The sequence below is a fragment of the Pagrus pagrus genome (assembly GCF_965226575.1).
Source record: "Pagrus pagrus genome assembly, chromosome: 11".
NCBI lineage: Eukaryota > Metazoa > Chordata > Actinopteri > Spariformes > Sparidae > Pagrus > Pagrus pagrus.
In genome coordinates, this window is record NC_140195.1 from 2,382,875 (window position 1) to 2,398,009 (window position 15,135).

The 15,135-nt window shown below is 43.4% G+C and overlaps 1 protein-coding gene across 3 annotated transcripts in view; it reads left to right on the top strand.

The window, feature by feature from the left end:
* Nucleotides 1-15,135, top strand: part of LOC311265061 (nucleolar protein 4-like) — a 157,758-nt gene that overhangs the window by 75,687 nt on the left and 66,936 nt on the right. For all 3 annotated transcript variants that reach the window (XM_084366376.1, XM_084366377.1, XM_084366378.1), the window contains one exon: nt 13,055-13,208. In XM_084366376.1, coding sequence (XP_084222502.1) covers nt 13,055-13,208 — 154 coding nt within the window. The remainder of the gene's footprint in view (nt 1-13,054; nt 13,209-15,135) is intronic.

Below are 15,135 nucleotides of genomic sequence, written 5' to 3' on the forward strand. Positions count from 1 at the left end.
CTATGAACTTCCTCCTTGTCCTCCTGTTTTTTTTTTCAAAATCTGCCAACTTCACGGGGCCGGAGGAAGACTTCCTGTTCTCAGCTGTGCAACTGAAGACCTTTGACTGCTTGATAACACGTGGTTCAGTGTCATTCTTACGCTTGACTTGAATATCTGTATGTAATTTTGTCTTTAACAAACTATCATTTAGCCATTTTCCCTCAAATCTAGAAAGTAATTTTACTCTAATAACTTAATAATAGCAATAATAACAAAAATAGCACGAGTCTCATGGAGAATTGTGTAATTTACCCGAAGAAAAACCTTCTTATTGACCCTGTTTTCCACAATATTTTGGCGTATTGATCCATGAATCCAACCCAGATCACCCTGAACAGCCAAAGAAGTAGTTCCTTGAGCAGCAGGACTTGTTGTGTGAGACGCTGTGGTCTCCCTCCACACGTGAAATGGTGCCACATCCACGCACGCATCATGAATGCATCATGAGGTACGGTGGCGAGATGGAGCCTCGCTGCCAGTTTGCCAATCACAGGATGATTGAGAAGTGCTTTGGGTGGACATGTGGTGTGATGGTGTTGATGATAGTGACCAGTCGCTCCAGTCAAATCAACATCATTACAACGGACATCCAACCTGTATCTGTTTCCATGGAAACCAACAAACATGATTGCGAGACCGGCGGAGCGAGGCGAAGGAAAGGGCGGAGTGTGAGGGAGCGGTTCTTACTTCTGATGGGTGAAGAATAAAAACGTGTGAGTGCTGCAGTGAGGGGAGGAGAGTTTGGGGGGGGAGGAGAGTGAGGAGAGGGCAGCGGCAGGCGAGGATGGAGTTGGCAGGGTGGAGGGATGGGGGGGAGGAGGAGGAAGAGGGGGAAGGGAGGCAGAAATAAAGACAGATAAATGAGGAGGTGGGGTGGAGTGGGAGAGTGATGGGTGGGGGGAGGTTGGTAGGTGGAAGGATGCCAATTTGACAGCGAGGGAGGCTTCAGGGTCCGGCTCTGCACCACCACCACCACCACCACCGCCTGTAAAACAAAGAGAACAAAGAGGCTGAGACCCTCCACCCCCCCACCCCCACCCCCCAACTCCTTCATGTGAGGAAAAAAAATGTCCACCTTAATTGATTTTCTTAATGATATTCATTTACTCTGCTCCACTGAGGACGGAATATGATCAGGTTGAGAGTTTGAAGGCAACGGTATCAGTAAAACATCTCATCACGAACAGTATTGACGCACTTCTGTAGTCTGACATGAACCAACAGGAGAAAACAGAGTCGGAGATTATTCTCTGAGGCAGACCGAACACAATCCCTGTTTAAAGCAACCAAAAGTGCTGCTATGATCAGAGTCGTGCTTCATTTCATTTTGCACATAGATTTCATCTCATAACTCAGACAGAGGTGGGAAATAACAGAGTACAACTACTTTGTTACTGTACTTCAGTGAATGTTTTACTTTACTTTACTTATCTCTGAGACTTTCCCTCTCTGCATCTGAACACAAACATCTGAACTTTCTCCTCCTCACAGCTTCAAAACAGCCTCGTTACTTTAGTTTGATGCATTTGAGGTGAATTATGGATTATTGTTATTTCTTTATGTCTTTGAATTATATTAATATGTCGTGAGCTTCAGTTAGCTTTGACCACAAATGTCCTTCAGAGGGAGACTTTTTACTCTGATACTCTGAGTACATGTCAGAGCCTGTACTCGATTACTTTTACTGGAGTACAGATGTTAAATCAGTACTTCTACTTGTACCAGAGTCTGTTTTTTCTTCTTAGATCTTCTAATTTGATGCATTTGATGCTACGTATCATAAAAATGTTGATATAATAGATATAAAACTCAGAATAACGACCTGTGTTCTTATAAAAAGTGTGTTTTGGAGACTAATTTCAATGCGTTGACTTTAATCCTGCCTTTAGAAAGGTTTTAAATTGAAGATAATAATTAAATGTACAACAATAAGTTACAGTCACTTATTTATGTTTTTTATTTATGCCATTTAAATGTCTCAGATTGAGGAAAAGTCAGTACAGTTTGCTTTAAAGCTCTGCCTTATACATGATTCTATAATAAATGAAATAAATGAAAAAGTGGATCTTTTCTCTTTTTGATATCTTTGCAATTTAAATACCTTTTTCATTTTTGGGCTCATGATTGTAGAAAATAGGACATAAGACATCAACTTGAGCTCGAGAAACGTGATCTTCAAACTGCGATTTATTATTTTCTGACACTAAACAATTCATCAAATAAAATAATAAATGAACTGATGATGAAAATGAACAGTAGTTGCAGGTCTAAAATAAGTAAAACACACCTTTACCTGACCCCAGAGACTGAAGCTAATTTAACTTGAGCCTGTTCTGTATTTAATCATCAGCTCAGTGCCTTATTACATTATTGAACTGTATTTTAAGCATTTCCCCACATACCCAATAATCACGGCTGGCTGATTTGTTACTAAACAGTGAGTCTGTGCAGCGCCGGGCTCCTCTAGTAAAACATCGTCTCTCTCTGTGTCTAATTGGTGTTTGCAAAGCGGCTTCACGGCCCTCCAGTGGCTCCGTCTGCAGGGACGCAGGAGTTTGAGGCGTGGGTGGAACGAGCTGGAGAGATTATTACTTTTTACAGAAGAAGTTTGAAGCAGATACTTTGACACGATGCTGTGGTGCAGGGCTCACGTACGGGACTCAAAACGGTCATTTTTCAAGTCCAGGAAAAATATTCAATCACCACGTGATCTTATTTTCCAATAGGTATTTTATTCTGCATTATCTATAGTGGGTAAATGTTTAGATATCTAGTGATGTAGTGCATTGTCTTTCGGTCTTCATGTCCCATTTTGAATACTGAGCCAAACCTAGAAACACTCACGAGTGAATGAAGGAGAAACGATCAAAAAGACAGATGGTTTAAGGTTTTTCAACCCTTTTAGATTTCAGATTTTCTTTTCAAACCATTAATTAGAAATAACACTCTTCACCTCCCATTGTTTCCAGTGATGATGAGTCGACGAGCTCAGAGAGAGAGAACGAGCTAGAAAAAGGAGGAGGTGATGGGGGGAGGAGACTACAAAAGAAGGGGAGCGGGAGCTGGAAAGACGTGATCGTAGAGGAGGTGACGGAGGAGAGCTGGAGAGAAAGGAAGGAGGAGATGGGAGAGGAAGGGTGTGAATGGAAGAGAGGAGATGAGCGCAGAGGGAAAGAAATGCTTCTTTCCGTTTGTCCGGTGGCTAACCTGATTAGCTTAGCGACGCCATAGGACCAGATCCGGCTGCTCTGCTCTGCTCCTGGAGACACACACACACACACACCAACAACAGCACAGCAGCAATCAATACACTTCTCTACACACTCAGTTACAGACTACACACACACACACACACACACACACACACACACACACACACACTCAGAGTAATGTGCAGACTCGTAATGCTGTTTTCTGCTTTCACATATACACACTAGTTGTGGCGAACACAGTCTGCTGTCTGTTGTCGGTACGATGATGGAAAGAGAAAAGTGACTCGGCCAAATGCTGAAACTCTGATGAGGGAAACAAAGAAAAGCAGCCACATATTTGTGAAATTAGACACAAAAAGGATCAGAAATCAGCTTCAAGTTGATTTGTAGTGTACTTAATGTCACACTGACTGATGAAACTATCAGCAATTTCATTTTCAGTTGATCGTTGTTTCCCGAAAGCCCAAGATGTCGTCCTCAAATGTCAAACCGTCTCGCCGTCGCTAATCCTGGATGACGTATGCATGAACGTGACTACGTAGCAGGCTGACACAAAAATATTACAGGAAAGATCAGTAGTATTTTTATTCCAAATAGTATTATGTGTCTTTAAATTAACTTATTTCATTTTCAAAAAGTATTTCTGGGATTCTTCTGCATGTTACTAGAGATAACGTGAGTATCACCAGTGGTATGCATACCACAGTGTGAGAATAGCGGGATTAATCAATTATTTAAATAGTTGGCAATTAATTTAATAGTTTACAACTAATCGATAAATCGTTGCAGATCTTCAGTTCAGATTCAGTTGCAACATCTAAACTGCTGCAGTTGTGAGAGCATGAAAACGAGGCGTAGCAGCTCAAAGTTACTGATAAATCCTCAACTTGAGCAAAAGAAATCAAGTTGAAACAGTCACAACTTCAGCATCGACGTGTGTTTCCACTTTATACAACGTGTCCGATAAATTCATGCTCGATTCGTGCTTGAGCTCCTCTGATGAGGCGGTGACGGTCCATCAGACGTGAAGACCGCTGATGTAGAAAACAGGTAAAACCTGAATCATGAAATCTTTTGTTTGCAGAACAACAGAGTTTAAATCTTATCAGCGACCGAAGCTGCTGGATGACGACTGGACACGCGGCTCCTGTGTTTGCCAGGAGCAGATATTATAAGATTATATTCTGCTGTGATGCAGAATTGATCTTATCAGTGTGTTGTGTTGTTATGTTTCTGAGATTTACTCTACGATTCATCCTCTCCTCATCTATCCCTCCTCGTAGTTTCCACCTGCTGCTGCTTCTTCTTCTTCTTCTTCTTCTTCTATTTTTCGTCCAATCTCTTCTTTTCTTTTTCTCAACCTCAGCTGCCCCTCTGTTTCTGCCTCTTCATCAACCAGAGCTCCTCATCTTTGTGTCTCCACCGGCGGTTTTCTCCTTCTGCTGCTCCACATCTGCTCTCGTTCAGCCTCTCGCCTCGTGCCTCGTCCATAAATTGAGCTTCTCCTCCTCTAAACTCCTCGCAGCTCCTCCCCTGTTCACATTTTACCATCTGCACTGGTGGCCTCAGAGAATAACGCCAAATTGTCCCAAAATCACAATCATAGACACCTCCTCCTCCTCCTCCTCCTCCTCCTCCACCTCCACCTCCTCCTCCTCTTCTCGGTACCACCGACCTTCTGCTTCGCTCTTTTGATGAAAGTTGAAACGTTAGCGGCTCCTCTCACCTCCACTCTGGTAAAAATAGACAATACATAAAAGAGGCTGTTAATTATTCATCCTGGCTGCACTCTCATAATCTTCACCACAGTCATCATCATCATCATCACTGTCAGTCTGTGCGGTGTAGCTCCCACAGCTGAGAGCAGCAACGTCATTTAGGAGAAGAGAAACCCAGAGAGTCTGTGTGGAGCTGGATTTACTGGAACGATATGAAAGCTTCATGTTTATCATGTTATTATTAACACTTATACAGTCTTATTAATGATAATAAGCATCTTATAAGGAGTAATAGAGGGATTCACAGCCAAGTCTCCAGGATACAACGTTAGCATTTAACCACAGATGCGTCCAAAGTCCACATTTGTACCAAACTTGGCATATCACATTTTAAATTAAATGCTTATTAGCTATAACAGCCAACAAGGCTGCCGAATGGCCGACGGCAGTCCGAGTCACGTCGGCGGATATCTTTAAGGACACCTGGGGATATTTCAAGACGTTTTGTGGCGTGAAAATCAGGTGTTTTTCGACAAAAACAGCCATTTTAAGCCGAACCATGATGCTTTTCAAACCCTAATCAGAAACGTACTGAGCTTACATTTATTCTGGTGCTTGGGTCGGGGACTTCTTACCCATTAACTGACACTTACTACAAGGAACTTCCCATCTGTTAGATAAGGATAAAGATCCAGACAGATCCAGTGTGTGTAGAGACGGAGAGACAGCAGCTGAAAGCGTTTGTATTGTGTTGGTCTGATCGCTCTTCATGTGGTGATTTACCAGGCAGGAACGCTGCTGTTCATCTGTATGCAGATGAGGACAGCTCATTACTGAGACCGTTAATACACAACACACACACACACACAAAGACACACACAATAGACTTTTAGCTCGCCTCAGTTTGGCTGACTGGGAGAAAAAATGGAGAGGAGGAGGAGGAGGAGGAGGAGGAGGAGGTGAAGCAGTGACGGAGGGGAAATGTCTGCTTCTTCGAGCAGATAACCAATGAGATGGTGGAACAGACTCACAGAGGAAATTTGATTATTCATATATTATATTAACATTGCATATTTTATTCTGTGTTTTTCTTATTGTCAATAAATCCCATGGAAAAAAGACCAAAACATCAAAACGTCCCAGCTCGTCTGTGGCTCTCAGCTCTGAGCCCACTGGGTAGTACAACATGTAAAACTTTATTAAACGCCCAACAGATAAATAGTTTCATATTTAAACTGTTGACATATCAGGTGGCCGGTACCATCACCTGTCAGCACGTATACTGTATGTTGTCCGATATGAGAAGATAATGCAGAAAATCTGCTTACGTTTATGTGGTTAAGATGTAAACGTTGTGCCTTTTATTACGTACGTGTTTATATCTATATTTATACTTCCTAATATGGACATTGGTGCATTTATTCGGGACTATTTTCAGCGGCAGATTAATCCACATTTGGAGCTGTAATGTGTATCTGTGGCAGCAGGACGGTGTGTGTGTGTGTGTGTGGTAATTAAAGAGCAACATTGTGGCTCGCTGATGTGTTTTTAATAGTTTTTGGACAACAGTGGAGCTCTGTGGCACAGAGGAAGAGGATGTATCAGCTGTGATTCACACACTGTACTTGTTCGTTTCGTCCAACATGCAGTCAATCTTCTCTGTTACCTCCCTACTTTTATTATTTACCAGTAGTTTCAAGTTGTTGTTTGTAATTTGTAGTCGCTATCAGGGATTGAACAATATATTTTATTGCTGATTGTGATAAAAACACTCAAGATAAGTTGATCGTGGAGAATTTCTATCATCGAGATTATCGTGAATATCCTCACACGCTCTGATAAGCTGTGGAGCTCGACGACCAACAGTCCCATACTGACACCGACTTATCTTAAACGAAGTATCTCTTTTTGGATGTAAAAAAGAGATGCAGTAAAATAACCATTTATTTCATGATTTCATCCCATTTTGAAGTGTATTGAAATGATGATATCGTGAATCCTTATAGTTGCTATTTCATTTAAATCTGAAATTGCCTCCCTCCAGCGTGACGAGAGCTCAAGTAAAACGCCTTCACAGTATAAAGAGATGCCCCCACATTCAGAGAAATGACCCGCCGGATGCTGCTCGCAGCACATTATCAGGGGAAAGGAGTGCTGTGCAGTTTCTCTTGTAAAGGACCAAAGAAGAAGAAGAAGAAGAAGAAGAAGAGCCTCCTCATGACTTCATCAGTGCTCATTTTTCTTCAGAGTCTTTATGAAAAGTGAAATCAGACAGATTTAGCATTAGATAGCTTCCACGGTTTCTAATATGAACCGTCTGTTCTTGAGTCCTCCGACGCCTCGACAAAGACACGTAGGCTAACCAGTGATTATTGCATTGAGATTATGTGGTAATTGAAAATGAGCTAATGTGGGCTGGTGATGATAGTAATTGAAAATGAATTAAGAGCAGATTAAAATAAGGTCTCATTTGATCATTTGTCAGAGTTGATTCATGTGCCTGGCTGCGCTGAATTTACGCTCTCAGAATAGTCTCTGAGCTGATTAACATAGTCGAGCTGCAAGTTCACAGTTTCCAACAGTTTTGAAACGCAGCAGCCTGAGCTGTGAGCTGTGAGCTGTGAGCTCTGGAAACCTGGAGTATTTCCTTTTTTATCTTGAAATACCTGGAGCAGCCTTTTGTTTCTCCCTGAACATTGTTTAGACAAAAATGTGGAAACTGTTTCGGCAGCTCGTAATTGTCTCAAGCCACTGAAGAGCTTTAATAACGCATCACAACCTGCAGCTGAAAGTGTCCCAACCCTGATTATTTACCATCTTTAGATTAGATCACATTAGATTTAACTGTTACTGCAGAGTCCAAATACGGAGGCGATAAAATGCAGTAAAGCAGCTAAACAGAAGAAAACATAAAGCAGCAGATTAATGTGCTTATCTGTTTATGTAGCGCTGTTTCTCTCCGCGGGCTGCTGTTAATGTGTTTCTCTCCTCAGTACAGCGAGCTAGCTAACTCTGTTTCAAGTCTCTGTGGCTGAACTCAGCTAAGTTTACGGAGATGTGGTGCAGCGATGGAGACCTTCTCAACCCGTCACAGGGACGGGAGACAGTTTTCTTGGCTGGATGGGATCAGTGGATCAGCTCTGGTTGGAAACAACAGTGACAGTGGTGTGCTAATGAGCAGTGTGAATCACAGAGTCACTCACGGTACGATTCACGCTGCCCACCGAACAATACTATCACAACATCGATCATCGATACGTTGCAAGACAATCCTCTAATAATGAGATATTATGATGTCTTTGCAAGTGGAAGAAGAAAAATCCCCCCAAAACAACAAAAAGCAGGACTCAGGGTGCAAGTTTCACAGAGTTTGACACCAATTGTGATGAAATGATGTAGAAAAAGTGAATAGAGTCACAGTTTGGTGCAAAACTTCTCCGTCTGTTGCAACGACAGCAGCAGAAATGACATCTCCTCTGTAATATCTAAAGGTCCCACGTGATGCTGCAGGAATAGGTGGGTGACACATTGACTCTGACTGTGAATTGAAGCCTTTCTAATTTAATGACACAGCTCTCTTGGATGAGCTCGGCTGTTTGAGACTCACAGGGATGCTACCAGTTACTGTCAGTGTGTGTAGTCGTACTGGCTGGCTGCCTGGCTGCAAGTGAGGAGGCTAATCCAGTGTGACGAGCCCGGGGAAACTCCTCCTCAGAGAGCCCTCTTTAATAGACAGATATGGGTCAGTGCTGCCACATGGACTCACTACAGGAGCTACAGCCACAGTGGTATAAACACACACACACGTAGAAACTGTGGGATCCCCTGCAGCACTTCGTTTTTTTAATTGACGGTGCAGCCAAAAGAGCAGAGATGAAGATTTTCTTGGGGTTTTAAAGAGAAACGTAACATCCCGTCATAAGCTGACCCCTCCTGACAAATGACAAGATGAGTGATCGCTGATCGATATTCAGCCTTTTCGTGAAAGCTTCAGTTTCAAACATAACAGGTTGGAAAAAATACAGAAAGAAAATGATGATGGATGTCTCTGCTCTGACAGTATAACCAAAGACGTTTCTATCAGTAAGAAATCTGAAAGGCTGCAAAATTACCCTCCGATGCTTTTTCCTGATCGCGGTCGCCATCGAAAAAATCTTAACAATGTACGTGTTGAAATAATTAAAGTCACTGTTGTTACTCTGCATGCCAAACCTTATTTGGAACAAGCTCCTTATTTTAAAGCTGGAAAGGTTCAGGAGAAAAGATTAGGCTTCGTCTCCCCCACCCTCCCCCCCAAACCTCTCCATGAACCTAATGACCTCCCCTGCACCACCTCTACTCCAGTGACCCCCAGTGCTGCATCAGCGGAGATACAGTCGTTACTGTTTTTGATTATAATATTCTTAATATGATTTATTTAATCCAGAGGAATCACTGTTTCAGTGCATTTCTCTCTCTGTGAGGTGTAACAGACATTTGTATTCGTCTGTCTTTAAGGCCCTCATGAGGAAGTTGGCGCCGTATTAATCTGCTTCACTGGACCTCGGGTCGTACTCACTCTCTGGCTGTCGTTGCACGTCCCTCGAGTTTGTACAGAACTTCTGTGTTTAGTTTTTACGCTCTAGCTCCAACTGCCTGGAAATCATTTGGTGAATGTAAATCTGTTTGTACCTTTTTCAGATTGGATTGTTTCTTGTATCTTGTATATTTCATGAAATCTTTTTATATTGGTTCATTTATGGTCTTATCTTTGTATTTCTTTATATTTTGTATCTTTTTACTGTAAAGTAGAGAACACACCTCTTTTGTTTGACGTCGTATTTAGTTTATTTAGCCAATTTCAGTGGATAGTGTCTGACCTAAACACTTCTGCATACTGTCCTCTTCACTTGCAGTCCAGAAAAAAATTGAATAACAAGTTCTGCCTCATCAATTGATCATTACAAAAAGAAAAGTTATTACATTTTCCCTGATTGCACGTGAAAGAAGACGGCGTGCTGTCGATCCACAGGTGTGCAAAAGATATTTCACTAAACAAATAAAACACCGTAACCCAAACTACTAAAACACATTTAATGACCTGAGAGGGAAGAGGAGAAAAACCTGCATCACCTTCCCCTTCCTTTAATATTTATAACATGCTGTAGTCACAGATGTTCACGCCCGTCTCCCATCTAAAGGCAAATAAAAAAACATGTGTGCATCAGGTATTAAATAGTAATAAATACATATAGACTATACAAGTAAATACACATGCGGTATATGAATGTAGAGTACTGTACGTCTGACAGCTGCTCAAGTGACACATTTGAATCTTACTTTGAAATGTGTCTGCTCCTGTCACTCTGTCGCTTCAGTCACACGGTTGCAGAGCAGTTCTCATTATGAGCTGAGCTTTTTTTTTCTGCTGTCACATGCGAACTGTGTTGAATAATGCATCGTATCCCTGCTCAGAGCGAAGGACGGCGTGTGTGTAGAAGAAGCAGAAAGTGTGAACCAGGACTTCTGCAGAAGGACCGAGTGTTCACCTGAGAGGAGTTTACTGTGTCTGACTTCAGAGTCAATGAGGTCTTTAGTCATCCATTAATCTTTCCTTTGTTTGTGTGTGTGCATGTGTGCGTGTGTGTGTGTGTGTGTGTGTGTGTGTGGTAAAAGGAAGTTGAAGCACTCAGGACCTCTTTACTGAGAGTGCAGGTCGCCTTCGGTGCTGATAACAGCTATCGAAGTGAGTTCTGGGTTACATGTAAATGTTTGTTCACAGTTCTGTGCATTTGAAAGTCCAGCGCCTTTATTGTAGGGAGTTGGAAAATAAAGGCGGAGGGTGGAGATTTATAAACTGCAACCTGAGCTCATGTTGAAGCTCTTGTAAATCTTTGTCCTCATGTTTTTGGAAGTAGATCACCTCTAAAATTAATCTCATGTTCAGTCTGAACTTTATTGGTGTCTGTGAGGTCGACCACCTTTCTTTCTCTCTATTTTTCGTAAAGTTGCAGAGTTGACGTCATATGAGGCCGAAACACGGCAGAGACGTAAACGTTGTGTTGATAGCAAGAAACTTTTAAAGTCATGTATCGTCGTTGTCTCGTTTCCTCGTTTCCAAATACTGGAAACAGCTGTCAGCGAGTTGCTTAAACGCTCTCAGCAATAAAATGTAAAACAACTTCTTCTTGCCGTCCGTGTTGCTCTCGCTTTCCGACATGATGCATGAAGAAGTTGTGAATGGGACCATCCGAGGAGCTTCAGTCTGAACTTTAGAGGCGTCGAACTGAGGTCGACCGCTTCGTCATATCGACAAATACCTGCTCTGCTTCTGTCAGTCGCTGGCTGATCTAGCAGCGGTTCAGTCTGTCTCATGAAGGCTTTTTGCACGTTTTGATGTAAACACTCAGCTTTTGGCTGCAGAATATCGTGTTTCCCGTTGGGAGTGTTGCGTTTTTCACTTCCAACATTTTTGGATTGAGCGGAGGGGAAGTGTGTGTGAGGTGGAAGGAAGGCAGCTCAGAGTTTAGAGGGAAAACATCACAGTGTGATGTTCCTGCTAGCAGCGAGGCCCGCAGGTGCTGCACACTGAGCAGCAGTTGGCGTGTTGCGTTTGATTCGCCTGCCTGCCGTCTCCCTGCCTCGTGTTTCTTGTTTCCTCTGATGTTCGGGTTAAACCGGCGGAGCAGCTGTCATGGCTGCTCCCGTGGATGCTGACACCAACAAAGCGATGAATAGAGAGATTATAAATGGCTTAAAGCCGTTTCATTCATGAGAAAGTGGCTAATCTGAGTTTAGGGGGATTTACACACACAGCTGACACATTTACACACAAAAGACGAATTCTGTTCGGAAAGACTGAGTGATGTCGGTTCAGCTTTCTCTACTTTCAGTCGTGTTACTTAAATAAAAGTGTCGTCCGTGTCAAATTGACTTTGTTCTTCTTCGTTTGCCGATGCTGCTCTGTTACACTCACTGTCCTCAGGAAAGATTTTGTCACGTGCTTGTGAACAAACATCTTTATTTCCACGTAAAGTTTCTTTGTAGCAGGAAAGTGCTGGTGGTGCCATGAGGGAAACCATGCTGCTCGTTGGTTTTGCTGACCACACAGCTAATAACAAGCTTAAAAAATAAAAGCACGACACTCACAAGCAACGCTCGGCGTGCGACAGATCTGCTCCAACAAACTGACTCTTCTGTGTCTGTTTTGATCTGAGTTTCTGTCTGCTAAAGCTCAGGATAGACAGACGACGCCAGAACGAGCTTCTCCTCCATTTTCTTGATTACCAGGGTGACGGGTGACGAGTCCCGCCTGATCTAAAATATGATAGGTTGCCTGAAAAAGAGCGACGGTGGCGACCCCATTATCTTTTCAGCTAGAAGCGCTCGTTAGTTTTCTCTCCGGGCGGCCGACACTCGCTCCTCACCGGGAACAACTGAAGAAAGACGCCGGTGCTCAGAAAAAACTTTATGTGGATAAAACCCTGTGGCATTAAATTACACTTGAAGTGTACAGTTTTAGTTTTTAAGTTTTAAAAATGTTTTGATGATTATTGGGATAATATCGTGTAGGGTTTTGTTGTTGGACAGGATAATCATGACATGACAGTTTCATATCATTCTGACTTGTGAGATGACTTGTGAGCTCCATGTTGTCTCAACCTTCGCAGTCGAATGTGCTCCTTAGAAAAGATGCATCGTTTCTGCAGTAAATCTCAGATGTTCTCATTTGTTTGTGTTGAAAAACATCTCATGGAAGAAGCGAGAGTTGTGAAAGACACCATGTTTTGTGTAGAAACAACAGAGGCAGTTTTTTTTCCTGCTATTGGACACGATGCTGTTCTGCTGATTAAAGATCCTCTGACTGTCGGACGGAGAGCATTTCTCTGTGGATCAATTGAACGCTAAATGCCTGGAATAAAAAAGCTGTTAGTCTTATTTGATTGTATAATCCTGTGTCTCAATCGATAGAAATTTCGCTTGTCTAGCACAACACTAATACATTACTGTGTTAGGAGCGCGGAAATAGAGAAAAAAGAAAAAAGAAAAAAATGAATTGAAATATCCGTCTGAAATGTTCCTGTTTGGTCTCTTTCTGCCCAGGATGACAGTTCAGTGAGCAGCGAGGAGGAGGCAGAGATGAGCGAGCCCACATGGCTAGCAGCTGATCTGGGAGCAGCGTCTGACCTGAGCCCGCCGAGCCGAGGAGAGAGGATGCGCCACAGTCCCCAGAACACACACAGCAAGGAGGACGACGGTAAGGAACCAGGAGTTCATGAATATCGTGTTGTCGCTGTTGAATGAATATGATGTTCGTCAGGAGGCAAGAAGAAGAGGAAGAGGAAGCTTGTGTTGGTTTGGAGACCTACAGAATGAATTAAGAGGTTTGATGAGCAGCATCTTAACATTATTGGCTATTGTTTCAAACTTGTGAGACTACAACTGAGCAGATAATTGGCTTCATTTCAGCCTGACATTGTGAGAACGTGGGTCAGATTTAAAGGGGAAGTCTGCTGGATTGCACAAGGTGAGGTTTTGAGGTGATGAAAGATGGCGGACGGATGTAAAAGTCGGTTGAAAAGCGGGATCAGGGAGTCGTATCGAGGTGTTGAAAGCTGCACAAGTTTCACTGAAAGTCGTCTTCAGCAAAGTGTGAAGGAAACTGTGAGCGACAGTAGACGCTGTCAGAAGAGCCGCGGTGTCTTTGAACTGTCGGTTCCTCTGATTTCACTGTCGGTTTCTCTCTCCGTCACTGTTACTCCCGTCGTTGTTTCAGGCTTCACACTTAACATGGCATTCGTGGGATATCGGGGGCATCTGAGAAAAGACGTCCTGCAGGCCTCGTACATACAGATAGCAGATTGTGTGTCTGGTTGTGTGTCAGTTTGATCCTTGACAGAGGAGCAATAACAAGTCAGAAGGTATAAAGTGGTCATTTTATGGAAGCTGTCGGACTGGCGGTGGTTCTGGAGGCCGTGGTGATTTATCCCTGAGGTCAGGGTGGAGACGTCTTTGTTAAATCTGTCTCTGTGTGGCCTCACACATGCTGTCACTCTTCTTCATCCCTCTCCTCCCACCTTTTCTTGCTTTCTCACCTGCCTGTCACACCCCTCCCCGTCTTTACCTAATTTCTCTCTCCCGCTTTGTTTCTTTCTCTCTCTCTCGGCACTAAAAAGCTTCCTGTTGGAGGAGCGCTCACCTTGAAGACAGCCGTATTGTTTCACATTGCTGCACGGATACAGCAATTACCCCGCTACTGTTACAAGTGTGTATATCTGCGTGTGTGTGTGTGTGTGTGTGTGTGTGTGTGTGTGTGTGTGTGTGTGTGTGTGTGTGTGTGTGTGTGTGTGTGTGTGTGTGTGTGTGTGTGTGTGTGTGTGTGTGTGTGTGTGTGCGTGCGTGCGTGCGTGCGTGTGTGTGTGTGTGTGTGTGTGTGCAACCTTGGCCATACATATTTGAATGGCACTGTAATGCACTGTAGCCGGCACTGAGCGGCTGTGTGTAAGCTGTTACTGAGCAAAGACAATAGAGCAGGAGTGTAGTGAAACAAGCGCAGGTGTGTGTGTGTGTGTGTGTGTGTGTGTGTGTGTGTGTGTGTGTTGATGTGAGTGGGGCTGACGGTTCAGCAGCAGGAGGGAGTAAGTGCTCCAACCGATCTCCATCAAGATCTTTGTTTCTCTGCTGCTCCTCTGAGCTTCTGCGGGATGAGGGATGATGCAGTGAGGAGGCGGAGGAAAAGGATGAAGGTGTTTTTTTTTTTGGTGCCTTTACACTTTTCAAAGATCAAGTGTGAGGACGGTAATTTGACATCCAGTTCCTACTTTTCATGTTATTACATCTTTCCATAATTTATCCAGTGTTTCCCACACATGGGCGTCCTGCTCTGGTATATTAACAGCCGCACAAGTATATTTGGCCGCCCATCTTAGCATTTTTTAGGCTACTAGTATCCGCCGGAGAGAACAGCGGCGTCCTCGATCGACTAACTAGATGACAATCTGCTCTCGCTCTTCCCCTCCCGTCACACATGCTCTGCAGAGAGAGAGAGACGCTCTCTGGTATCACATCCCTCCTGTAAACGCACTAATTGTGCTGCGACCTCTCTTATTTCATGCAGGCCTACTTCTGCCGTTGTTTTGTACAGCGCACGTGGTTGCTGTGATGTCGTTCGATGCACGTTGGTT